General features: G+C 42.4%; 1 protein-coding gene across 3 annotated transcripts in view; it reads right to left on the bottom strand.

Moving 5' to 3' along the window:
• Positions 1 to 27,838, bottom strand: part of ABLIM1 (actin binding LIM protein 1) — a 307,615-nt gene that overhangs the window by 188,973 nt on the left and 90,804 nt on the right. Inside the window, exon 1 of one of the 3 annotated variants that reach the window (XR_013763492.1) lies at positions 21,240 to 24,180. The exons of 1 other annotated variant lie outside the window; for it this stretch is intronic. Coding sequence is in view for 1 of the 2 variants with exons in the window: in XM_079137919.1 (XP_078994045.1) it covers positions 21,240 to 21,273 (34 nt within the window). In the remaining variant the exon portion in view is untranslated. Of the gene's footprint in view, positions 1 to 21,239; positions 24,181 to 27,838 lie in introns of those variants that run through there. One more of the 3 variants, XM_079137919.1, reaches the window with a different exon arrangement.

The following is a 27,838-nucleotide window of genomic DNA, read 5'->3' as shown; positions in this document are numbered from 1 at the left end:
AGATCCTTATCTGCCTCCACTAAGATAGGGCTGCCCCAGTGAGGCTAACCCTTTCCTTCATCCAGGGTTCTGTGATGCTGTTTATTCTTATTCTCTCATGACTGAACCGCTACCAGCCCTCGTCCAGCATGCTCTCCTTCAGCTACACTTTACCTGGTTCCCTGACCTCCTGCCTTCTCCTACTGACAGACCTTCTCTTTCAGGAACAACCACAACTTATTCTGAAAATATCTGCTTTGAATCTCTTTCAGCTGAAGCATTCAGTAGAAGCACCGAAGCCATTCACCATAAAATATTAGCTCCAGCAGAAATTCCCATGCTTTGTTTTTATCCTAATTTGCGGAATAAATTGTTTTTTACCTCAAGAGATTTTAGACATCCATCGGATGTGGGGCCAATATTTGAGGGGTTGCCCTAAGCTGCAGGAGGTGTGGTCAGCTGGTCCTGAGCAAAGTCTTTCTGGGGTGGCTTGTAAGGGGGCAAACGCCATGGTTTCTCCTCACTCCTGGTTCCCCTGGAAGGGCTGAGCTTGGAGTATGAAGTGGAGAATGTTGGAGAGAGAAAGGACGGATTTTGAGCAGGTGAGTAGGTTTCCTGGTCTCTAGTAAAGTCACATTATGAGGGGCTCTCACTGTCCGCATCAGTCAGAATCAGGATCCTGTCCTGCCTTAGCACTGTGCTGGCCACCAGCCCCTCCTTGTCCCCATCAAAGCTCAGTGAGATGTCATATCACACTCATGAGGAAGGCTAGAATCAAAGTCAGATAACAAGTACTGGTGGAACCCATATATGAAATTGGAACCCATATATGTTGCTGGCAAAAATATAAAATGGGGCAGACACTCTGTAAAATAGCCTAGAAGTTCTTCAGAAGATCAAACAGAGTTACCATGGGGCCCAGAAATTCCACTGCTAGGCATATGCCCAAGGTAACTGAAAACATGTCCACACAAAAACGTGTACATCAATGTCCATGCTGGCATTGTTCGTAACAGCCAAAAGGTAGAGCAACCTCAATATCCTTCAACTGACGAAGGGCTAAGCAGAATGTCATGAATCCACACCATGCAGTGTGGTTCTGCCCCAACAAGGAATGAAGTGCTGCTATGTGCTCTCCGTTGGATGAACTGTGAAAACACTACGCTCTGTGAGAGAAGTCAGACTCAAAAGATCATATATCATATGACTCCATTGCCATGAAATTTTCAGAATAGGGAAATCTACAGAGACAGAAGCAGATTTGTGGTTTCTTAAGGCTGGGGAATGGGGCTGGGAGAGTTGTTGGGGGAGGGAATGGCTAAAAGGTATAGGGTTTCTTTTCAAGGTGATGAAAATATTCTAATATTCACTGTGGTGATAATTGCACCTATCAATGATTATACCAAAACCCACAGAATTGCATACTTTAAATGAGTAAATTATACAACATGTGAATAGCTGTTAAAAATTAATTGCAACAAAACAGCTTAGTATAGGATAATTCCTTTTTCTCACTCAAACTTAATGCCACCATGCCCTTCTCTCCGGCTGTCCCAGAATTACCAGGCATTATTATGCTTTCTTAACTCAACTAAAATCATTTGTTAGGACCATGTCTCATAAACTTCTGCCTCCAGTACTAACTCAAGGACTGATTTTGACAGGGTGTGAGCAGTTGGGTAGGTATCATTGTCGTTCCTAAAGGTACCATGACAACTCCATCCTCAGACCTGGCTTTCTCCACTTCTTCCCCTGGCAGAAGGATCAGTGGCTACTTTTTAATGAACATCACTGAAAAGAAATGTCAGTAAGTTCTCTCAACATGAAAACCTGTTTTTCTTTCCTTTTAGAATATTTCACAACACTGATCTCCCTGGGTGGCAACACAGTTTGAACCCCAGCTTTACCTAGGTCGCCCCTCCCTAGAGTCACTCAGCTGCCTGCAATATTTCTTTTTCATTCCTCCTTTGTCATATGAAAGAACAACATCTATTGATAGAGAGCTTTCTTTTCCATCACACTTCCTATTACTACTGATAATATTTGTAAAAGTTTGGAAAGAGATGCACTTGTTAGTGAGATTATAAAATCATAGACTGAAATATTCTCAGAATTGAGCTCCATAGCTGTACTTATGTTACATTCTCCATTTCTCCCATTAATTATATATTAAGGATAGTGTTTCCTTTGAAGAACACATTGCGGAAGCATGGTTTAGAGTACTTTATTACTTGTGTGAATCACAAAACACAAAACCATGTCCAGAGTGGGCTCTTTGACTTACCAAAAGGATCACAGCTGTTAAACCCGTGCTCAGGTGGGTCACGGTCCTCAGACAGAGACACCAAATGGGTGATGGAAGCTTGCCTGTGAGCAGAGTAGGGTATCCCAGGGACACTCTGGTCCTGGACAATCGGTCCTGTTCTGTGACAATCCCTGATATTGCTTCTCTCAGATGAAGTGACTTTGCTTTTCTCAGAGATGCACAGTCTCCCCAGACACTTGAAGCCAAGGAAGGAAGGCATTTTGGCATGGATGAGAAGGAAGTGAAGAATGGACACCAGGAGCCCAAGAAACGGTGCTGTCCCACAGCGTTCTCTCTCTCTCTCTCTCTCTCTCTCTCTCAGCTCTCCTGAATCCCTATGATCTCTTTCTTGCACTGCCCAGAAAAGAAGATTAAGAAACATGTATTTAAGAGATTACCCTTCAAGAGATTAGGGCTCCATATTCTCAGTCAGATGATTAGGTATAAAAACAGCCACTACCAGGAACTTGAAACTATGTCAGTCTGAGACATGAATGCATGTTTGAAAACAAGACTGATGCTGAATCTAGAGCAAGAGAAAGAACAGGGGCTGTAATACCTAAAAGACTTCTGCAAATATTCCTAGAACATCCACATCATCTGGAAGAGTACTAAGAATAGGCCCAGCATGTAGACTCATGTGTATAGAATCTAAAAATACACATCAAGGGAGGAAAAAAAAAAAACTTCAGGGTGATATTCCAGGTTCTCCAGAATTTCCCATCTCACAGAGCGGGGACCTCAATTAAAGTTCCTCAGTTTCAGTTAGTGACAAGTCCGGCTCTAGGCCACAATAATCATTTCCTTTCTGTGTTCTATAGGGGGACTCCTCCCCCTCATGCCATCAAAATCCTTCTGTCTCAAAGCTAACAATAGTTTTAAAGCTGTTTCTTGTTCTTTCTGTTATTGCGGAATCAGCAGAATTAGAGGGTGCAGACAGAGATGCGGTGTTTTCAGGGCTGTTCTCTGTTACATGCTGGCAGGATCCTCACTCAATGAAGGTGCTGATACACAAAGGACAGCACCTGCACAGGGATGTCAGGTGTGATATGTGACAGTCTATTACCACACAACGATCACAAGTCCAAGTGGACAAGCCCATACCCCTGCTCCTTCACTGGGCTCTGAGGTTCTGATAAACTTCTCTTTTCTTTAAAACCGTTTTCACACTTTAAACAGAATAGGATTACCAAGGTGGAAAAGTCTTCCAAGGCAATCTAGTTCAGTGGTTCCCTGAGCATGAGAATCATCTGTGGAATTTTCAAAAACTACAAAATCTAGGATACCCACCCAGACCTCCACGTGAGATTCTGTCGGGGTGGAGCCCAGAACTCCTATTTCTAAAAGTTCACCAGACCAGGACCAGCATTTGGGAAGCCCTAATGTACTCCAGCCTTTAATAATAGGGTGGTAAGCTTCAAAGAAACCGAGGGATTTTTGTATGACAATCTAGAAAGCCTGGGAGGAGCCAGTCCCCAATGCGACTGGTATGGTCAGGGCCTTCCACCAAGGTTCTGGGAAGATGAAGGAAGAAAGAAAATCCTTGCTTCATGTGTTTCTAGTCTCTAATATTTACTACAGTATTTGGAAACAGAATTCAAGAACCAGAGAAACCAAATTCACTTGAATTGCTCTAGCCCGAAGAGAAGCACCGTGGGAATGGATGGATGAGACTGTCCTGAGGATTCCCAGCCTGGAGTGGAGCTGGGGACAGTGGGAACATGGATGATGCAGCTACGGAAGGCACACCTGGAATTTCTGTCCCAAAAGTTTGGAAATAAGCCCTATTCCAGTCTTCTCCCCAAAGAAAATCCTTTCAGTTTTCCTCTAAAAACCGTTTATGAGGCATGTAGAACAATCTGTATGTATTGTATTTCTTGCATGCCTATTCTGAAGAGCCTTAAGATATGAAATATAAAATATCCTCTCAATGTTTCCCAAAATGTGGTCCAGGACCAGTTTTTTTGTTTAAAACTGAGATTCCTGAGGCCCGCCAAGGCTCACTAGATTCTTCCAGAGTGTTTTCCTAGTAAATGCCGTAGTGTGGGGACCTGTGCTCTTCACCATGAACTCCTCTTGCTGTGGTCAGTCAGTTTCCTACAGCTCTGCTCTTTGCAAACTTAGAACTTGAGCAGCGACTTGCTTCTGAGGGTTTATACGGTCTTTCTGTGAAATACAGAAAGACCTGGGAAGTGGAACATAGTTCACAGGTACCCTGGTCTCTGCTGGCCCCACGCCCCAGACAGCCAGCTTGGGACTCTCCCCTCTCTCTATGGACCAAGAACAGCATTGGCCTGTGTCGGCCAGGCTCTAACAACACGTGACACAGACTTTGGACAGGACTATTGCATGATGAAGCTGTTCTACCTTCCTGGTTCCCAGACTTGGCACAATAATCGCATAGCATTAACTTCTACGCTTAGCTCTTACGTCAGCAAATACATACTGGGGTCACCCCTAAATTTTCTGATAAGTTTAAAGATCCATATATTTAGTTTGAGAAGTAATTATCGGGCTAGAGGTGTAGCCCCAAGTTAGACTGGTTGCCCAGCATGCACAAGGCCCTGGCTTCCATCCCAGCACTGTTAAAGAAAGAAAAAAAAAGAAAGAAGAGTCCGAGAGACAGAGAAGAAGATAATTAACTTGCTCAATAATGGGATTAAATGGGTAAAGTCTGATGCATTTCAAGAATTTTATGTCAGGGTAGAAAGTAAACTAAGGGTGGATCTAAAGAGGGCTGATGACAACGACAAGGCTTTGCTTGCTTTTAAAAGACAAGCTAACGACACAGGCCAATGCTGTTCTTGGTCCATAGAGAGAGGGGAGAGTCCCAAGCTGGCTGTCTGGGGCTTGGGGCCAGCAGAGACCAGGGTACCTGTGAACTATGTTCCACTTCCCAGGTGCCTAGAGTTTTCAGCTTAACCTCCTCCACGCAGGTCAGGGTAAACAGCCAGCAGAGGCCAAGCCTCGCTTGCCAGTGACCTCTCCCCCAGGAGAGCAGTGTGAGAAGACCCTGCAGAAGCATCAGTGCACCCCGTTCCTTCCCTGCTGCACAAACACCGCCTTCTGCTACAGGGCTGTACGGTGATGGTCACGGCAATGGCAGAGGCACACAGTGGGGTTTGTTGACAAGATACCACATGCTCCACCTTACGAAGCTAATGATAATTACAAATGTTGAACCCTCAACCGAGATTTTGCTAGCTTGAATATCCGATCCATTAGGAAGTTCCTAATCCTGCTAAAACCAGTACCAGCGCACCTTAAACAAGCTGTTATTTGATAAACTATGAAAAAAGACCATGGGCCAGAAAATTCACCAAAGAGCTTTAGGCCGCACCAAGAAGCCCTGAGCTCTCTGCCTTTGCATACTATAGGAGCCTAATAAATACCTGATGAGATGAATACACCCCAGAGCCAAGGGGACTGTGTTTGGGGACGGCACAGCACTTGGATGGATTACATAAATATTGCTCTTTCATCAAGCACAGGTCAATCCACATAGCAGTTACCCACTCTGTGTTTACTATGTAATGCTGATTTAGGTCTTTTTTGTCCAGACAAGGGACCTCCTCTCCTTTTAAATCATCTACTAAGATCTACCTACTCCTTGCTAAGGGAAAAAAAATAAACAAAAATAAACAAACAAACAAAAACCTTTCAGAAACCAAACAGCATCTTAAAATGAAGATCCCTATGGAATCTGGCTGTCCAAGGAAATGTTCTGAAGTTAGCCCGGGGCTTTATTGATGATAATCGGGTCAGCTGGTTTGGGGATATTTTTTTAAAAATCAAAATAAGCAAACAAAATTGTTCAACAAGCCTCCCCAAGACACCTGCATTTTTGCTCACAATCATCAGGATGATCTTTGCTGCTGGGTGGAAAAGAATAAGCAAAGAAAGGCCCTTTTTAAAGTGGCAATGCTTGGAAGGAGTGCCATCAGACTTGCCAATGTCATCTTGGCCCATTGGAGGTTCTACCCCTTTAGCAGCTGCCCCTGCTTGCTGCCACCAGCAAGAAATAAAATGAATCCTTCCGGTCATCTGCATCGTCAACCCTGGGAACCTTCTCGGCAAAGCCCAATGTTTCAGGGGTCTTACCCATCCCTCCAAAGCAGGCTGTGATTTTCTGGGCATACTGGCACAGGCTCCTGTCTGGGCAGGGCTCCTCTGGAAGGCCTGCTTCGTCCATCGCTCTTCAAGCAGCTGCCTTTCTTCCTGTAATGTCACTCGCCCAAGACCTGCTCAAAACGGAACAAGCAGCCAAGCCCCCTCCTTCCATATCATCTCCATTAATAATTCAGATACTACATAAAATCTGCTGAGCATTCAAGATTGAGAGCACCAAGGTACTCTGAGGACCGAAGCATAATTAGTTTAACAGACATCAAGCATCTCGAATTACTTTCTGACAATATTCTCCATAGGCAAGATTTCCAAATAGCAACGAGAGGCAGTCTTGGAACGCCTTCAAGGAAGCAGCCACAGACGAGATCAGCTGGGAGAAGGGTCACAGGCATCTCCAGAGCTCCAACCCTGTATGTTAGACCAGACTCTCATGCAGCCACACATTGCAGTCCACCAGACTGGAGTCTCTGTCAGTGGCCCAGCCTTCTCTAAACCCTGAAAACATGGTGTCACTCTCCAACACTTCATCTTTCCTATACATCTCTCTCTTTTCCAGAGACTCCTCAATCTTGTTTCCATTGGAATCTTCTGAAAATTCATTTGTGCTTTAAAATGCAGCTCAAAAGTTACCTTTTCTATTAAGGCTTCCAAAATCACTCTTACTAACATCAGTTTCTTCCCATTTTTTTCCCCAAATACCAGCTCTACCATGGTATCCATCATATCCTGCCTTGTCACAGGGTCACCTAGGGACTGACTTATTTTCCCTGCCAGCTGCTAAGCTTCTGGAGGGCAAGAATCTCGCATTTGTCATCCTATTTCCTTTGTATGGGGCTCTGTATATACCAGGTACTCAATGTCTTGTGAACAGAGTTTGACAATTCTCTGTGAGAATCACTGTGAAATATGAATATCCAATATTTGGGTCAAAATACGTTTTCTCTTTATCAAAGCCATGGTTTAATGCTTTACTAGGAAATGGAAATGTACACATTCTATACGTTTTCACTCTACGGTGGCACATACAGCGGCAGGCTCCTGGCCAGAGCTTATCTAAGTGCCACTTAATGGGAAGGCACCAGGTGGTAGGCACGTGCCCCAGAGGCCCTCGCCAGCTGTGGTCCTAGGAAGCAGTCCCAGGCACTGGTAATCAGGAGCCAGGTCATCCTCGTTGGTGGGATGAGTAGCTGAGTGTAGACCCAGAAACTCCAGCATCAGCACTCTCTGCCCACCCACTGTCAGAGGTGCTGACCCGGGAGCAGGTGCTCAGAGCTGCCTGCGCTGGCTTCCCCTCCGTGGCCTTCCCACAAGGAAAAATGCAGAGGGAAGCATTTCCAATAGCACAGTTCGGAGTATTTATAATTCATCTGTCTCAACACAGAAAAGCTCCAACTCACTCCGGCAAACCTCGTGTTCACTGTCAATTTACTAGACAATGTCCAGGACCCCAGATCATCTACTTCCTGACTACACTGTAATCAGACCTTCTTGCTCACTGGCTTCTTTTCTTGAGACTGTAATCAGACCTTCTTGCTCACTGGCTTCTTTTCTTGAGATCATTTACCTTTAAGTTTAAATTTTGACTTCACAGAGCTTCCTATAGATTGTGGTCGTAAGAGTTACATAAGATAGACAAGGACTAGAATAGGAGACCTGCTTAAAATCAGTGCCTGTTTTCCTCCCATCCTTTGTTTCTGTGAGTTAACTTCATTCTACAAATGCATACTGAGAGGCTACACTGTGACAGGCCAGGTGTTAGCAGTCTTTATGGGGTTTTTGCTTATTCTTGCTGGGAATTGAACCTGGGACCTCAAGCATGCCAGGCAAGCACTCTACCACTGAGCTACATCCTCTGCACACTAGTGCTCTTATCACTGAATAAGCCAGGGACTCTCAGAGAACATGTAGATTAGCAGGAGACCAGGCACGGAGGTGCCTAACTATAGTGTCCCAGTGTGAAGTGCCAGCAGTAAACGGTTGAGGGTTTGTTTAGAATTTGGGGATATGGCCAGTGGGCCCTATTAATTTTCTCTCTTCATGAGAGAAAATGTTTCAGATTGCAATAATGGTTTATGCATCACAAACAGCTACACAAACAGCTTTACATCTTTCCATTTCCAATAATAACATGAACAAAAAAATTATTTTTACCTCTAGGGAGTGGGCAAAGGATGGGTCAAACATGTTTCCTTGCTATCCCTCAGTGTCACACTCTGATTTGATGGAAGTTCATGAAAAGAGAAGATTAAGTCAGACTGGGACCAGTGAGATCGCGGAGAACACGATGTTCTGACTGGGCCTTGACGGCTAATTTACCAAGAAATTTTGGAGGGAAGGCAAAAGAGAATGTTCCCACTAGAAGGATGTTCCTAAAGAAAACTTCATTCAAAAGATGAAGTGGAGGGAGGTCCGGGGACATGAGTGAGCTCTCAGGTGGAAGCACCGACCCATCCACATGTGACAACTCTACTCAGAGACAGAATATGGCCTTACCTTTGTGCAAGTACACAGTGTGCCTCCAAAACACATGCCACTGCCACTCTCTCTGGAGAGTACCAGGATTCTGGGAAAACTGTTGGCACGTGTCCACAAGTACATTTCACACTGATTCATTATTCACAGCCTCTCTTGTTTTTGCCCAAGTACTTTAAAGCCACAAATTTGTTAATCATAGCAGCAACCCTGGGAGATGAGAGATCCCACTGTGCATGAAGCCCCCACATCTTGGACTGAGAGACAGAGACCTGGAAAATAGTGCTTCCCTTAAACTCAAGCCCCCGTCAGAATTCGATGTCTAAAAAGAACCTGAACTCCCAAAAGCAAACCAAAGGCCTTAATATGAATAAAAGATGCCTTTGGCTATTTTGAAGTCCACAGCTGTAGAAGGTTTTAGAACACAGTATTTTAAATGTGGCTACAGATAGACAATACTGGTTCTAACAATGGAGAATTTTCCATAATCTGAGCTGGTATAGTGACCTTTTTACTGCATCCTTTATCAGGAAGGGACAGCTTATTGGGTACAAAATTGGCAGTCTCTGATATGAAAATGCTTTCAGGCAGAATCATTGTCCAGGCATCATCTGATCTGTTGTTTGCCAAAACAGAGTGTGCAATAACTACAAGATAGTCTACTGCAGTGTGGAAAGAAAATTCTAGGTTTTATATATCATTCTTTAGCACTTTTAAATACATGTGTGAATTGGAATGTACATAATCTAAATATAGCACAAGAGTATTATTTATCAGTACATAATAATACATATGTATGCAATTTTTTTTTTCTTTTTTACTATGAGGGATGTAAAACCAGGAATTTGAAGAAAAGGAATTATACCATCAAGATAAATCACACAGAAACAAACAAGAACTCAATTAACCAGAGGTAAGTACTAAGTTTGTACTAAACAGTGGATGAAACCAAAATCTAAGATAAATTTTTAAAAAAACGACAATAATGTGGTCAGTAAACAGGTCCTGGGGTAAGGAAACTTGAGTCCAAACCCCAGCTTTGCAACTTTGGGCTGGACAACTCAAGTGAGTTCTCCACCTCTTGAACCTTGGTTACCTCATCTGTAAAATGGATGTAAAGCAGTATCTCCCTATGTATCCACTAAAGCCCTCAATGTTTCCTGATACAAAGGAGGGGCTCCGTCAATGTTAAACTCAGAGGCTACAAACTGAAATATCCATGGGACTGAGATAATTGTGAGTGGCAGGGCAGGTAAAGTAAATTAGTTCTTAATCTTGTAAAAGGAGGAGTCACTACTCAGATCCAGGCAATTACTGTTGTTTTGCAATGCAAGCCAGGTATTGCCAGATGTTCACATTTTTATGTGAAATCACCCAAGTTTCAAACATTTGCAACTAATTAATAAAAACAAAACACTGTCCACATCTCCACCTCCCAACAAAGCAAAACAAAACAAAACAAAGCAAGACTCACAATCCTGTGTGGTCTTCAGGCTATCAGGCTAGGATCTACATATTTGCTCTTATCAAACTTCCACTGTAAACCTGCCACACTCCAAGCTGACGTCAAACAGTTGTGACTTATTTCAGGTATTTGGGGGGAGGGAGTAGGATGGAAGATTTTTAGAGGCATTGGAAGGTTCCACATAAAAGATTCATCCCCTCTCATTTCTAAAATCGGATTTTAATCTGCTATGAACCACAGCAAAACTGGCCATGCTTTCACCATCTTTTCCTGGCCACACACACAAGAGCATGCCCTCTCTTGTCCCCACTTTATTATTTTGTTTATATCTGCCCAGATAATCTTTCCTCTTTAACTGCTAGCAGAATACGATCATAGATTTTTCTTTGTACTTTTTCCCCTTAAGTTGATCTTAAAAATTAAGACGTAATTTATATGTAAGCTAAAAAGCACACATCTTAAATATGCACTTTGATGAGTTTTAACAAATGCATTCACCCATATAACCCACATCTCCATCGAAGTCCAGAACACTGCTAGCACCCCAGGATGTCCTGGTTGCTGCTTCCCAGTTCACCCAGACCCCACGCCAAAGAGAACCACAGCACTGATTTCTATCTCTTTTCACACATTCTAGAACTTCACATAAATAGAACCATCCAACACGTGCCCTTTGTCTTTTGCTTCCTTCTCTCAGTATGTTTGAAGATGCATCCATCTCTCCTTTAAGGTTTACTCCTAACATTCATCCCAAGGTAAAAAAATCATAGCTCTCCAAGGTTCTATAAATCATAATCTGGGTGTATTACCACACAGTCAGCATTCATTCCATGAACTCTAGGAAGTGAAAGCAAGTGTGATGCTTACCTTTGGCATCCATTTCATACCATGTCACCAACTGGGGCAGGCATTGATTTGGGGTGCTTCCTAGAGGACAGTATTTGGGGTTGGGTAGACTTCAGCCATGCCAAAATGGAAGAGGCAGAACTTGGGGGAGTGAGTTTACTTCAAGAGCTGTCTCTAAAAATACAGAATCAAAAAGGAAGCTGGAAATGGGGAACCATTCAATTGTGCGTCTGCATTTGGGAAGAGAAAGGGAAAGGAGCGTACTTAGCATAGGACGAGGCGGGAAAAGAGATGACGTTTGATAACCAGGGGCCAAGTGGAGTGAGACAAGGTGATGAGTGGAAGAGGAAAGCAGGCTAGTTCTCAGATCTTCCCATAGAGATACAGGACCCAACTGAGCTGCTTCCTTCTGTCATGGACTCAAGAGCCCAGCGCTGTGGACAGGAGGCAACTCCATTAGACAAAGGGCCAGAATGAAGAGATGCAAATGCTTACTAAGGTGGAAATAAGCCTTTACTGTAAAGAGCGACAGCCAAGAGAACCCTAAATATGGCAGTCTGGATGATTATCAAGAGGTAGAGCCATTTTGATAAGAATCACAGGAGAGAGAATGAGTTTTGGTAGAAAGAGGTGACCATGAGCTAATTTCAGATATAATAAGGGGGTTTGGGGTGTCATTAGAACAGCCATGGAGTGGTAACTGAAAAGGCTGCTCTGGATCTCAGGAGAGAGGTCCAAGATGGAGGTGTAGGTTTGGTAGCATCCATGCGCCCAGAGGTAAGGGCTGAAGCCACAGGGTGAAGGAAGGAGAAGAGAAATCCCTGAACCGTGAACTTCTTGAGAGCAAAGGTAACTGGTCTCTGGTCATATTCTGTGTCTGTTTCAGAGGAGATGTTTCACAAATATTTATGGAATTTGGACCTTCAAATAAAAGCTTCACGTAGGTTAGCTTGGAGATAATATTAAAATTGCTCAACTAGCCTCAAAGTTTCTCAAACTGACCCTCTGCACATAAACACTTAAGCCCCTCAGCTTACTGCATTAACATTAAGTGATCCCACTCAGCAGCACTACTTCCTAGAATTCTAACTGAAGACGTGTACATTTATTGATTAAAATTTCCTGTAACTCAGCATGTTATTACTCTGTCAAGAAAGGGAGAGAAACAGGAAAAAAAAAAAAAAAAACTCATAGAAGACTTCAATTATCCTTGGATATCATAGAGAATTTGAAATTTTGGTAATTAAACTCACCTAAGAAGATACAGATTTGTAGAAAACAGATTCCCAGAAATATAGGATTCTAAAGAATATTAAGTATTTCTCCTCTCACAACCCACTTCATAATTATAAATGTGCACTCATAAGTAAAAATGTACACAGGAAAAATCCAAATATAGTAGCAACTATAATTCTCATAAAGGCAATTTGATGAGCATTTATTGAACATTTTTTTGTGGATGGCCCTGCAATATGCATGCAACAGGAGAACAAAGTGCTTTGCTTTTTGTTTTCTGATGAAAACCAAAGGACTGTTTTTTTAAAGGCTTCCAATATAGAAGTTCTCAGGACAAAGCAAACAAAAATAGCCTGCACCAGGATGAAGTGGGTGGTGGACATCTTCAGTAAGACAGATGGACCATTTGGAGCTCGTGTGCGTGTGAGTGTGTGAGTGTGTGCTTCTCGGGTTCTTTCGTGTATTTAGTTTTCAGGAGGAGAGAATGGCTTGGCACAATTAATTTTTAAACTCACATTGACATATGGAACCACCAGGGAGAAGAGACAGCCCCAAAATAGAAAATGGAGCAAATGGTAATGCCTAAAAATGTAAAAGGCTAGGAAAAGAGCTTTTAAGAATAAAAGTTATAAATGGTGTGAGAGATCATCATGTTTAAGAACACTAACATTCCTGAAAGATCACAGAAGGACCTCGAAGCAGACAAGAAACAGAGTCAGGCCAACTTTTGAGGAACACAGGCCCAAAGAAACATCACCCAGGGTTCATTAACCAGCCCCCGTCCCAGCTTCCAACCACACCCTTCCCTGAACGTTGTCCCCTCTCCTCTCTTGGAAGCCTTCGCGTATTCTGCCACTCCTCTCTGAATTACTATTTCATCCCTAAAATGCCCAACCTGATTTATAATTCTCTCAAATAGTATCGCATATCACCTCAGCTGTCACTTTTCCTATTTCAATTTTTCTGATATAGAAATAATATACATTCTTTAGAGAAAATTTGAAAAACACTGAAAACCATAGAGAAATAGTAATACAATCTCCCATACAGAAACCACTATTCTTTCTTCAGTGGATTTTCTTGGCTTTTTTTCCTATGAATTTTTAATGGAGTTCAGATCACATGTGCAACTTGTAACTTTGGCTTTTCAAAACTTTCTCCCATGGTCTTCAGATCCATTACATTTTTATGGCTAAATTTTTATTGAAATGTACTTTACCTACTGCTAAATCACAAACCTCAAGTATTCAGTTCTATGAGATTGCATATGTGTATATTATGGTTTATATATGAGGTATCCCCCCAAAGCAGAAATATTCAGAAATGAAATGACTGGACTATGAGAACTTTAACATAATCCATCTTTTCTAGTTTGAAAGGATTGGGTGGGAAGTACAGTCAGGTATAGCTGGAGGGGTTGGGTCACTGAAAGGTTGTGTCCTAGAAGGGTTGTTTTTCTGAGTCCCTCTCTCTGCCTTCTAAACCACTGGGCCCTTCCCCATGATGTGCTGCCTACCTTGGGCCCAGGGCAATGGCATTGGCTATCTATGGACCAAGACCTTGAAAGCATAAGGCCCAAATAAACTTTTCCTCCTCTATGTTGTTCCTCTCAGAACTTTTGGTCACAGCCATGAAAAAGTTGACTAAAACATTATGTACATGTGTACACACACACACACACACACACACACACACACACACACACAAATGCAGGGTACAGGCATACAGTAGATGTGTATTTCATTTTGATGGTACTGCCAAATAGTTTTCCAAAGTCATTCATTCAGTGTATACTCCTGCGGGCAATGAAGAAGGATCCCAGTCATTCTATATCTTTGCCAATACTTAATATTATCAGTCCTTTTAATTTTAACCAATCTGATAGATGAATAATGGTATCTCCCTGAGGTCTCAATTTGCATTGCACTGATGATTAATGATGGTGAGACTTTTTTCATATGCTTATTGGCCCTTTTGGACATTGTCTTTTGTGAAGTATTTGCCTTTGTGAGTGTGCTGCACAGATGGGAAAATCACACACCTTCTTCACTGTGTATCCACAGGTCCTACTTCAGTGACTGGTATATAGTGGAAGACCAGGAAATCACAATGAGACGAAGGAACTAAAACAACATAATTTTTACCCTTTGTGTGGATTTTGACATTGCCAACAGGGGAAAAAAACAAACAATTGAACAAACAAACAAGAAACACCTGAGAAAAACACAAATCTTTTAAAAACAATTAATAGAATTAACACCCTTTTCTAAGAAGCATTCTTCCTTCACAACTTTCCTAAAACCATACTCTATGCTTTTCTGTATCTGGATTTAATCAGCAAAATCTGTCAAACCATAGGTTACCAGCTACAAACTAACTTTGAGCAAACAAGTAATAGAGATTTCTAGGAAAAAATCTTAATTTTTCTGGTAGTATTCTAGGCTTTCTTCTATCTTCAACTATAGAAAAGAAGCATGCAATGGTTGCTAAATAAAGATCTAAGTGAAATATAAATGAGGTAGAAAAATACCCATTTGAATTCTGCATCTTATTTCTTAATAGTTAAAAATGAATCATTCTTTGTGATCCCTTTAGTTCCTTTATATAAGTCATATCAATCAAATAAAAATTCTAAGCTGGTATAAAATCAAATCACCTTAACTGGGCATTTCTTTCATTTTATTTCTAATTCTTTTCTCTCCTCTCCTGCTACACAAAAGACATTAACATTTTTGGCAACCATGCATACAACCAGGATTTCAGAGGAGATATAACTAGTAGCAAGTAAAACTTTTGAAAAATGATGCATTTTCAACAGTTCAACTTCATTCTGACTGAACTACAATAATCTGTTGGAAATTTTACCTATTAAGCAACCACACAATTTTTTTTTCTTTAGATTAACAAGATATCTAAAACATATCTTGTTAAGCTAAACTAATCTTGATCGCCTTCAAAATCATTGCTCCTATTTCAAAAAGTCTTTCATGGCTGACCTTTTCCTATTTCTTTCAATAGTCTAAGCCAGTATTAGTAAACTAATACTCACTGCCTGTTTCGGTAAATAAATAAAGTTTTATTGAAACACAGTTATGTGCATTCATATAAGTACTATCTTTGGCTATCTGTGTGCCTCAATCCCTGTTGGGTCATTGCAACAGAGGCTATTTCACAAAGGATAAAATATTTAGCCATTAGAGAGAAAGTCTGCTATGTTCTCTATGCCTCCTATTCATTGGTTTCATCTGTGCATCAATTCCTTGAGTTTGGTTATAAAGGTCCCTGGGGGTTAGAATTGTCCTTTCTTCACTTTTTTAAATTAAGAATTAGTCTTTCAGGTTAACTGGACATAAGACTTTTATTCCATTGAGCCCCAAGTGTTCATTCAGGCCACTGCATTGCAGTTTGGGTAGATGGCATCAGGGACCCTAATCTATCACCCCTCCTTATATCCATGCCCTAGGTCATATAAAGAAATCAAATAACCAATAAAAGTTCAGTGAGCACACACCACGTGCTCATTACCGAAATTTCCAAAAGGTATAAAAATCATGGACCGTAATTCCCATGAACTTACGTTGCTGTTGTAGATGAAATAAGATGTGAGAGAGAGTATAAAACAACTGAATACTAAAAGCCACAGCAACAGCGAACTACTGGTTGAATATGGTGTGTTTATCTCTGCACCTTCCCCAAAACTCCAAAGAGAACAGGGAGGAGCAGCTGCAGACAAGAGCTGTCAACATAATTTGGGAAGCCAGAAAGTGAATGGATGGTGTAACCAAAGAGGAAGAGGCGGACACTTAACCTGGAGGGTTGGTGTCAACCGTGGACAAGCCAGGGAATGCCCAGGAATTGGAGGTGCCGGATACCGCTGAAGACCAGAAGGAAGGATCACACTGTGAACAGGCTGGGTTGGCAGTCTTCACAAAAAAGACTTAGACCCCCTTTCCCCTTTCCTTCTCTCTGCCAGAAGGCTAATCCTGGCTGGCACTGGCTTTGCCACACTGGAAGCACTACACTCCCTTTCCCAGTGCATGTAAATGGAGTAAGGGAAAGGAGGAGGTGCTTACAACTAGTTTGGCTATGTTCTGCTACTTAATTTCATCTTTCTCAAATAAAATGCTTACACGGCCATCTCTTGATATTCTTCTTACAGTAGACATTACCTATGACTACAAAGGAAGTTTAGGATTTAACTTTTAAACTCTTAACAATGGATAATAAAATGCAAAGTCTAAAAACGACACTCACTCTAAACTTTTTTAAAAACACAATGTGTTATGCATCAGAAGAAACCATTCTCAGGGTGTGATGGCGCACGCCTGTAATCCTAGCAATTTGGGAGGCTGAAGCAGGAGGATCACGAGTTTGAGGCCAACCTCAGCTACTAAGCAAGGCCTTAAGCAAGTTGGTGAGACCCTGTATCAAAATTGAAAATTAAAAAGGGTTAGGGATTAGCTAAGTGGTAGAGTGCCTCTGGGTTCAATCCCCAGGATAAAAACAAACAAACAAAAAAACAGAGAAATCATTGATATTATGAAAGAGGAGGAAAGGGTCAAAAAATGATGACTTCTAAAATAAATTTTATAATACATTTGACTTTTTTCATTCTTTAATTATAATAATTTGAATGGACTCCTTGGTGACTATAGGCAGGTGGGATGTGGTGGGAGGAGGCGGGCTACCTGTGGCATGGATTTTGACCATATCTTGTCGCTGGTTCCTTACACTCTCTCACTGCTTCCTGGCTGCCATCAGCTGAGAAGCTTGCCTTTGCCATGCCCTTCGGCCACAATATTCTGCCTCACCTCAGGCCCAGACCAACGGAGGTGGCTGATAATGTACTAAGACCTCTGAAATGGTGAACCCCAAATGAACTTTTCCTTCTCTAAGTTGTTCTTGTCAGGTAATTTGGTCATGTTAATGAGAAGTTGACTAACACAAAGTTTATTCTTCATGATTTATCAATCAATCAATCAATCATCAATCACACATAAAAATAACCAAAGTAAAGGCTTTGAATTCTAAAGAGCTATTCAGCAATCCAAATAATTTGCAAGAATTAGAATTTTTAGATGGAACTAGAATCACTAATTATGTTACTCATTCATTATTGTGGGCAAAACACTCATGCCATGAGTTTTACAGATGTTCTTATTTAATTTTCATACTCTATAAAGCTGATAGTATTATTACTTCCATTTTATAGATGTGGAAATGGGCTCAGAGAAAATCTCAAACTTGCCCAAGTTTATAGGGTTGGTAGGTATTGAAGCTCCAATTTGAACCAAATCTCTACCTTTAGAGCTCAAGTACTTAACCAAGTACCTTGTATCCAAAAGAATCATGCTTTCCTCCTTCAACTTCATATTTACATCAGAAGAAATAACTTCGAAATGCACCAATAACACTCATGTTGGCCAGAGGAAAAGAACTCCCCAATTCCTTGTGGTTCTGACGTCAAGGAAGGACAGAGATGGTCCCTGGGGACCAAGAGGCACCCAGAGAGGACCCATGGGCAGATTGTGCCCCTGGTAAACAGTGGGGTCACCTAAATTCCAAGGAGCCCATAGCTCTCCCCAGTCAGTATCCTAACCTCATGATGCCACTCAGTCCCTTGTGTCTTTTATCTGAGAACATTCTGCCCAGGTCTTTCCATACTGTCTCATGTTGGTTAGTTGCCCATACAAGCTGGTGGTCTGTCCAAAATGATAAATTCTAAATGGCAGGTTCATTCTGAGCGGGACTGAGAAAAGCGCATGCGCCTGCTGAAAGGTGCTTGGTAAGTTAATGATAACAAACAGAATGTTAATGAACAGCCCAGACACCAGGTCTGGGAGAACGCTGTGACACACTGGGAGAAACCCTTCCTGATGCACCTACCAGTTAGAGACAGAGGATATGGTGAGAGTAACTTTAAAGTAAAAAATAAAAGAAAGACAGACGTGGGTGAAGTCAAGATACTCAAAAGGGAAATAGCTGATTAGATTCAGAAATCTGTGCACCCGAGCGTTCACATAGCCAGCGTGCCTTAGATGTGAAAAGTGAAGAGAGTGGACCACTCGAGTCATTTCAAAATAGTCAACAGAGAGATGCCCCCCACTCCACCGCCAAGCTGACCGAGAGCTGTGTATTCTGCACCATCTTGTAATCCTCACGTTGGCATGAGGTCTGCCTCCCAAGAAAAGTGTTATAAAAGAAGGGCAGTGCAGTTTTGTCCCGGGAAGGTCTTCAGGACACCCTGGTGCACTGGCCAGCCTGGGGAGTGGGTGGCCATCACTGAGGGGGAGATGAAACTCAGCAGCTCTGAGTCCTGTCCACTGTTGGCTGTTTTACAGAAACCCCGAGCTCCGGCTCAGCTGTGCCTGCTCCCCTCCCACTGGCCGTGTCATGCTGATTGACCCCCTGGTCACAGACTCATTTGTGGTGGCAGCTGGGGTCACCTCTTACAGCCGAACAACCAGTCCAGCATTTCCATTCTCTCGCCTGAAACCAAAAAAGGTGTGGGAATGAGCACCTCACATTTTTTCCCCCTTTTTGGAAATGAATGACATTTAGCCATGTCTTTCTAAATCCCAATATTCTGATTACTATCCTGGTGCTCGCCCCATCCTTAAAAGTATGTTAGTGATGGAGACTTACATGTTAATAGTCAGATTTAAGTATAAAATAGAAGATAGCATGTCTCAGATGCTTAAATTACAAATAATTGTATGTAAACACTAGCTCAAAGTATATCCTTCAGAGCAGAAGGTAGTGAATCACTGTATCAAAGTCTTAAATCAACAGCCATCTAACAAGCGAATGCTTTTAAGGTGTGCCAGACGGGAAGAGACAGGGTGACCTCCCCTTATTAATGGAGGGATGGGCAAGCAGGAGGAAGATCATATCCTTTTTCTTAAAACATCAGGGAACCAGCTACTGAGAATAAGAAATAAATTTTAAGCATGGTCAGACTTGTTTATTATATATCCTTTCAAAGGATATATTTAAAGAAAAAGTTAATTAAAATGTATTGCCAATATTCTCTAGGAAGAGTAGATTTTCTTTTTAACAAATGCAGAATAGTGAAACCCCGTATGTTTCAAACATAAGGTGTGCCTGTTTTTAAGTCTCAAAATAATTTGCCAAATTCCAATTTAATTATGACTGAGATTCAAGTGAACTGTTGAGTGTTCTAGAGATAGATTTTCTGTAGATTCCAGCTGGCAGCAAGTGGAAAGACTCCAAATACCTTCAAAATATGCTAGGGGGTAGGAAGAAGAAGAGTAGTAAAAAATGGAGAAAAGAAATAGTTTTCCTTTCTGGTTTGACCCCTAAAAATATAATCAGATGTATGGCTTCCTCTGTTTACTTATAATCTTCTTGTCAGGCAAGATTTTCTAAAACCTGACCTACTTTTCCTGTAAATCAGGATGAAGATCCCATTGTATTTCTTGTACAGTACAAGAAAAGCAGAGGACTTTAAATTTATTTTAAAATAATGAATGTCTTACTCTATTTTTAACATAGACATATACATATTGAAGTATTCTAATTTTATGACTTCTTTCACTTAGGAAAGTCAGAGAACCAGTTTTCCACTTGAGATATTGGTAACATATTAATGAATCCCAGTGAATATGCAGAATGTTATTAAAATTCAGATTCTATCTTCGAGGAGGACCCAGAAAGCATCAAAGAATCTTCTGTAAACATCAAGTGATGTTACACTTTAGAAAGAACAGGGAAGAAAAAAGTTGGGACAGAGATCTTGACCTAATGCCAACATGGGGCCATTGTCAGCTTTAGTATGTATAATTCTGATGTTTGTCAACTTTTGTCTTCCCAGTTAACAGCTAAGAGGGATCAATAAAGAATGCAACAACCACAGTATCAGACTTTTAAATCAGCACAGTCTTTGAAAATAATGTTCATTTTACAGAAGAAAATTTTATGGCACAAGAAGCCACCATGAATTATTCATCATCTCCAGAGCGGGCCAACCTTGAATTCCTCTGCTCCTCTTGACAAGAGTATACGTGTGAAGCGGAGCAGACTCAGGCTCCGCAGGCCTCCAAGTCCTCAGCAAGAAGGCGAAGCCCAGCTCACTAGAGATGCTGGGAGACCAGAAGACCAGAGCTATAGGAGGTGAAGAAGAGAGGGGACAGGGCTCATCCCCCTTCCCATTACTCTGCTCCCCAGAAACCAAAATAAGTCACACTCTCTTATCTTAAGGGTTCCGATACCAAGAGAATCTGCAGCAACCAGGAGTCTTCCTGTTTCAATGGAGCAGCCTGCAAGATTGTGTCAGGCTGCCTCTGGGCTGTCTGCTAAACGTGGTGTTGGCTATCAGCCCTCGGGGATGCTGAGCAGTATGAGCTGGTGCACCTCCAAAGCCAGGTTCAGTGGGGAAGGAACTCTTCTAAAACACGACTGCAAAAAAGCATCCTAGGGCCAGCATCCAAACTCAAGCAAAACGCCCAGAAATGCAATCTCAGGTGTTTGTCCAGTCACTCAGGCAAATCCCTTTTAAAGTGCTCAACAAACTGATCTGCCCACCTGCTGTTGGTTACCTGAGTTGGGCTCCTGTTACAAGACAGTCCTGTCGATTTTAACATCCCATTGTATTTATGGTATCTGCAAACGTGTTGATATATAAGACACAGATTTTGCATAAGTAAGTATTGTGCACATAAATAGATTATCATGTTAACCTATTGTAATAAGCATAAGACATTTGTGTGCAATGGGAAACTCCCACATCTTTTGTCATCTTTAGAAACAGGGTCCACCCCAGAGAGCTGATGAAATGGAGGATCAAACCTTTGCAGTCTTCAGCAATGTGATGCGAGTCCATGAGCTCAGATGGTCCCAGGATGAACCGGCACTAGGCTGCAGGAGTTCAGCTTGTGTCCCCTGGGCTGGCCCACGGAAGGACTGCATCCACTCCTCAGAGGAAAGGCCTGGTCTGGCTCTCCGCCAGGCGTTTGTGGGCTGAGTTAGACTGGAGGGAGGGTGTGCCTCTGTGGGTGTGCCAGCGCCAGCTCAGGAAGAATGAGGAGTTTCCCCTGTGATTCCAGCTCCTTCCTCACCTACACAACCCTTGACCCCTACTCCTCCCACCCTGTCTCCTGCCAGTTCCAGGGATCACTGACACCCCACCCTCCGAAAATGGCTGGTCACTTCTGGGAAACTGCTGTTAAAACACACCAAGAATGTCGCTGGGATTTTCCTCCATTCTGCAGAATCCAGAATCCAGATTTTGGTCACTGTCATTTCACAATAACTCGAACACATGAGACAAAGAAAAGAATTGACTTTCCCAAGCCTTATGCCTTCTCTTTTTTCCTTAATGAATTATCATCGCAACCAGATGGGCTTCTATTACTATCTCTTTTTTAAATACTGGGATTTTTTTTTTTTTAAAATGCTATAACGTGGAGAGGCTTTTTTTACTACCAGCCTGACTATTCATCACAAATTTGGAAACTGTCCCTGACAAAGCACTGGGATGAGACAGGCCATGGACTTTGAGCCATATTATATTAGGTACACACTGTCTGAAAACAATGACCTCATCCGGAAAGGCTCAGGAAAGAGGCAATTTTTTCCGTTAGTCTATAATGCCCTGCTGCTGAGTTGGATCACCCACCACCCATAATCCAGTTCTCCTCCTAGTTATTTCTGAACACCAGGGATTCCACACACTGGAAAAGCTAGGAAGACACAGCCGACATGGGAAGAGACACTCGGGACAAACACCCACGGGTATTGACCAAGAAGGACATGGGCACGACTGTTATAAGTGTGAGGGCAGAACAGTGGACTCCTCCAGCAGGGACAGCACCCATTCTGAGAGGTTAATTTAACGCGAGGCCCATAATCTGTCCACAAAAAGAAAAGACGAGTTGAAACACTCTGGTTAAATACCAAGTGGGATGGATTGAGGATGCCTGCTTCCTCTCTTCCTGTCTTTGAGTTTTGTTTAGAAATGACTCTGCGGGAGAACCCTACTCGGGGGTCCCCTGCGCTCCCTTTCCCCAGTTCAGGCCACGGCCTGGAACTCGGTGCCTCTGCCAACCATGCTCCTGACGAGGCGCCAGGCGAAGGATCACAACTGGATCACTCATTGATAAAATGCTTGGCATCCGCCGAGCCCATCATGTGTCCGCGGCTGCCAAAAGGCCAGTTGCGTTGATGGAAATCTGATTATCCCCAGAGCCTGGCGTTCTCATGACAGTGACTCCAAATTTCAGCCTGAATATTTTATTTTGTTGGTGGTGGTGTCTTGGAATTTTTACCATAAGAGTGGAATGGAAGTATTTCACAGTTGCACTTTTTATTCCTGTTGAATTAAATGTAGTCGGGACCAGTTTCTCCTACTCGCTTAAATCTCTAATTATATTCCTATAATTTTAAATGAAAGGGTGAAGAAGGAACCACTGTAGTTCTTCAACTATTTTCTGGGGTTAAAATAGGTTCTAGTTTAAAAGCATTGGTTCTTTACCATTCCTGGGGCAGGAGGACCTGAGAGAGAGCCTTCAATACTGAACCTTTATTACCAATAAAGTCATTCTTTTCTGAGTTGATAGTCTTCCAAATTTGACTTCTGTTAATTGAACCAGAGATAATGGATTGATTAACCATCGCTCAATGGATTTCCCAATCATGGACTCAATATGCATTAACATGAAGGAACGCCATGTAGCTGAGAGATGAATACCACAAGAAACCTCTCCCAAATTTATTCTGCCAAAGAAACCCTGAGCTTGGCATAACTGTCAACCACAAAACAATTTGGAGAAGTCTACTCTAAGAAAGGAGAACGCTAAAAGGGATTTTAAAGAAAATTTACATTACAGTTTGAAAGATGAGGAGCCTGAAAGTCACAAGAATTTAGGAACTTGCCAGACTGCTGAGCCAAGCTAGGTTTTGCTATTCAAATGGTCATGCTAGGCCAGCATGCCTGACTCTGTCTGCAGGTGTGTATAGCCTACAGTGATGCTACCGTGCCCTGGGAACACAGGTGCTTCCATGTTATCAGGCAAACAGCATACCTGACAACAGATCATGTTCAAAGACCAGGACCAGGTCTGCTTTGCAATTGCAGAACAGATGAAGTCTACAGGAACTTATACAGGCCATGAGTGAAAAATGGCAGATATCGGTAATGAAGCATTTACTGGGCCCTGTCCTCATCTTTGAAACAAAGCAGAGGAGACAGAAACTTGAAGCAAATTGAATTCTGTAAGAAAAATGATTTCGCTGGGGAAAATGCAAATTGAATTTCCTAAAAAGTCATATTTAATAAGGAAGAACCTTCTAGACCTTCCAGAAAGGTTCAGGAGAAAAGTTTAGCACTGATGTGTCAATTCCCTTGAACCTGCATTCCAATCACACTCCATTATAAGCCCAGCTAACGGGCCCCAATCAGAACTCAGCTATGGGACTTGGTTAGAGAGATCAGTTTCAAGTCCTAAAAGGACTGTGAATTTGCCCCACCCTTAAGACAGAAAGCTTAAACTAGAAACAATCTTTGTAGCACACAAGTATCTCTGTGCTAAAGATGCAGTTTCTGTTTATGATTTCCAGGAAGATTACATGAAATTATTTTTATGATTAGAAAATAAATTTTATGGATTTTACTAAAATACTACCAACTCCTAGTACATAAGGTCACTAAATATCTCAGCTTCATAAAGTGCCTAATTATTATTCATAGATCACATTGACTTAGGGTTCACTCTGCAGACATTGAACAAAGATCCCTTCCTTCCTTCCTTCCTTCCTTCCTTCCTTCCTTCCTTCCTTCCTTCCTTCCTTCCTTCCTTCCTTCCTTCCTTCCTTCCTTCCTTCCTTCCTTCCTTCCTTCCTTCCTTCCTTCCTTCCTCTTTCTTTGTTTTTGGGTGCTGGGAATGAAACCCAGGCCTCATGCATGCTAAACACCACCCGTGACTCTGACCTCAGCCCACACGGAGAGGCAGGTACCCATGTCATCTCCATTTGACAGAGGAGACAACTGAAACAGAGGAGTTGAAGAAGTTGTCCAAGGTCACTCCACTAACAAGGACTTGGACAAGCAGTTAGATTCAGGGCCAGTGCCCAGAATGCTAAAACTGTCAAGAATATTAAAACAGCTCAAGGAGGGTCATTAAATCAGAGAAAATGCCAAAGCCATTCCCATGCCTGAAATAATGATAGGGGTTTACAAAGCACAAGTTTGGCAGTACGCGAAGTTAACATAGACCTAAAGTTTATTCATGCTTTTTGTAAAAACTGTAAAATACTAAAGACTGTATGGGGGTGGGGTAGGGAGATTCTTATTATTTATATTAAAAAAATCCTTTTCCTGAGTCACATTCTGTTTTCATGAGATTATCCAGAATGAATCTTGTTTACATAGATGGTCGCTGTCTCTGCCAGGGCTGCAGGGAGGGAAGGATGCTGCCTCCCTCCTTCATGACCACCACCCAGGGCAGGATGCCAAGTTCAGGCAGGAGCTGCCAACCAGCACTGACCACTGGGAGGAGGAAGAAGACCCAGCTTGTCGTCCTGGCCCTACTACCAGCTCACCAGTGATCCTGGGCAGATCACCAAACTGTCTTCCAAATCTGCAAAATGGGCCATTGTACCTGTGTATCTCCCCCAGAATAGATGGGGGAGGACACAGTCTACCCACCTTCTCTGTCAACTCTCTTTTTCTTCCTTCCTCTACTCCTATTTTTGTTTCTTTTCCCTTTCCTTTCTTTCTTTCTTCCTAGTATTTGTCAAAAAAGTCTTGAGATGAAATCTCCAACACACAGAAACTGCACTCTCCATACTAAACAGGAAGCCACATGGATGGGGAAGAGCAGCAAGGACACAAGACTCTTCACTGGACATTATGATTGCCAGGGTCATTGTTTCAAGATGCCCTGGAACATCAGCCACCCTCACCCCAAAATGGGGCTAATCTTTTTCAGACAGTTACTCCTGGTTCAGGGGCTCTGCAAAGCATTTCCTACCTCTCTCAATTACTCTTCATAACAAGCTTAGGAAGTCAAGGCATAGTTAATACCTCTCTAGCAGCTGAGAAAACTAAGCCTAAAGAGAAAGTGATATATTTCAGGGTTACAGCTTGTAGACAGAAGAGCTGGAATCTGAACTTGGGTGTGTAGGCACTGATCACTGTGCCCCAGAGAAATGTGATATAGGGTCCATCACAATATTCTCAAAGCTTCTCTATGTGGTTCTGCTGAAGGAACTCAAATGGGCCAACCCCCCGGGTCCAAGCTGTTTTAGAACTGGTCAAAAATCCAAAAAATAAGAAAACAGCAAAAAGACCCCTTTCTACTGTTCCTGGCAGTGAACTTCACACTTCCTCAAAAACCATTCACAACAAACCAGTCAAAAAAAAAAAAAAAAAATTCAAGAGGAAACCAGTCAAAAAATCCAAATTCAAAAGGATAAGGTTTTTGTTTTTGTTTTTGTTTTTTTGCGGTGCTGGGAATTGAACTCAGGGACTTGTGCTTGCAACACAAGCACTCTACCGACTGAGCTATCCCCAGCCCAGGATAAGGTATTTTTAATGATAGAGCAAGAAAAAAAAAAAACAACACACATTTAAACCTTTCAAAATAAGTCAACACTGAGGGAGCCTTGCTGACTCTTTTTAGGGTTCCTAGTGTCCGCCCATTGGGGTCAAGGACAAAACTGCCTTCAAAAATGCGGCTCCCAGGCCATGGCCTTCAGATACCCGTGTGCTACTCCTTGGAGCAGCACAGACAGGCTCCAGGGTGAGCCCTTCCATCACGCAGGCTGTTTTTATAGCTGACGGACAAACATGGGGGCTTTTCACAGACTGGTGAGGGGCCTGGAGAGATAGGGGGGTTCTGGGTTCTACACCAGCCGAATTTCAACCCCCAGGGTTTACTTTCTGGGCTTCCAAACAAGCCTTCATCTGAAGAAAGGACTCCATAGCCAAAAATAAACACACACTTAGAAGAATTCCCATTCTGCCCAGTCTGGTCAGTTTAGAAAGAAGGAGAGTAACTTGACCCAGGTTGCAGAGTGAGCAAATGACCAACGCAGTTTGGAGCAGCCACAGGTCTTGAGCAATGCACTCCGCTACACGTGCTCTCCACAGATCCCCACGGGCGCACCCTGACAGACGCAGACCTGTCCATGCCCGTCCATCACCATGCTCCGGTCCACCACAGCTCTTCCCAGCACAGCCAGCAATCCGTCAGCACATCCTTACGGGAAGGGCCAGCGTGCTAGTGGTTGTTATGCTATTATTTTAAACTTTTTAAAAGTACTAGACAGGCTAGGGACAAACAGTAGCAAAAGCCCTGCCAATGTAAGATGAAAAAAAAAAGAAATGAAAAACTTCTGAATTTAAGGTAAATCAATAGAAAATAACATTTGGTTGATAAAAACTGAATTCGCACTAAAACTAGGACGGAAGCAGGTGGAAAGGTGAACACTCATTGGGATCTGTCTCCTTCACTCTTCCTGGATTTGTTCTTAAACTTTTGCTATTTAAGAAGCCACCGCTGAGCTTACTGTGTGGGCCCAGCCCTACTGGTCACACAAAACATCACCAAGTACCTAGCCTCTGCTGTCTGTTGGGACTGTTCTACACTTCGCCTGTTGAATGTCCCCTAAAAGTTCATGTTTTGAAGGCTGGGACTCCAGGGTGGTGCTATTGGGAGGTGAGGGAAGCTTCAGGAAGGGGAGCCTGGTAGAGGCCCTCAGGGCATGGTGGGGTGTGCCCATAACAGGGATATGACACCCCAAGCTGTTCCTCTTTCTCCCTTTGCTTCCTGGCTGGGGAGTAATGGGATGCCCAGCTGAGTTTCAAAGCAATGGGACCAATTGATCATGGACACTGATCATGAACCTCCAAAACTCTGCGTCAAAATAACCCTTTCTCTCTATAAGTTCATTACCTCAGGTATTTCATTGTAGTAACACAAAGCTGATGAACACATACTACATTCTGAACAAACACCACAGTCGCTGGCTTCTGGAAGGTGAGCTCTGCGCTTTGTAAAACATGATGAAAACCAAAATGGAAGTAGCAAAAACTGAGAGATAAGGTCAACTATTCCAGTTTTGCTTTGACCAAAGGGCACTTAAAATGGTCCTGGTTTGCCATGCACTAGTCAAGTGATGTGAGCAAGTTTTTGCCTGTTTTCTTACCTATAAGATGGGAATAATTATAATACCTACCTCACAGAGTATTGTGAGAATTTAAGTAACTAGTTTCTGGTACAAAGTATGCTTTACAGAAATAATAGTCATCATTGTTGTTATTCTTTGTTCTCCCTTGTTATTATTATTTAAATATTAGACAAAGAAGCAGGGGTGGAAAAGTAGCAAGAATCCAGCCAATTTTAGATGAAAAACGAAAATGAAGTTTTTCTGACCTTCAGTGTAAA

This window comes from Sciurus vulgaris (genome assembly GCF_902686455.1).
Source record: "Sciurus vulgaris genome assembly, chromosome: 4".
NCBI classification, from domain to species: domain Eukaryota; kingdom Metazoa; phylum Chordata; class Mammalia; order Rodentia; family Sciuridae; genus Sciurus; species Sciurus vulgaris.
The sequence above is the reverse complement of the archived record's forward strand: the minus strand, read 5'-3'. Positions and strand labels throughout refer to the sequence as shown.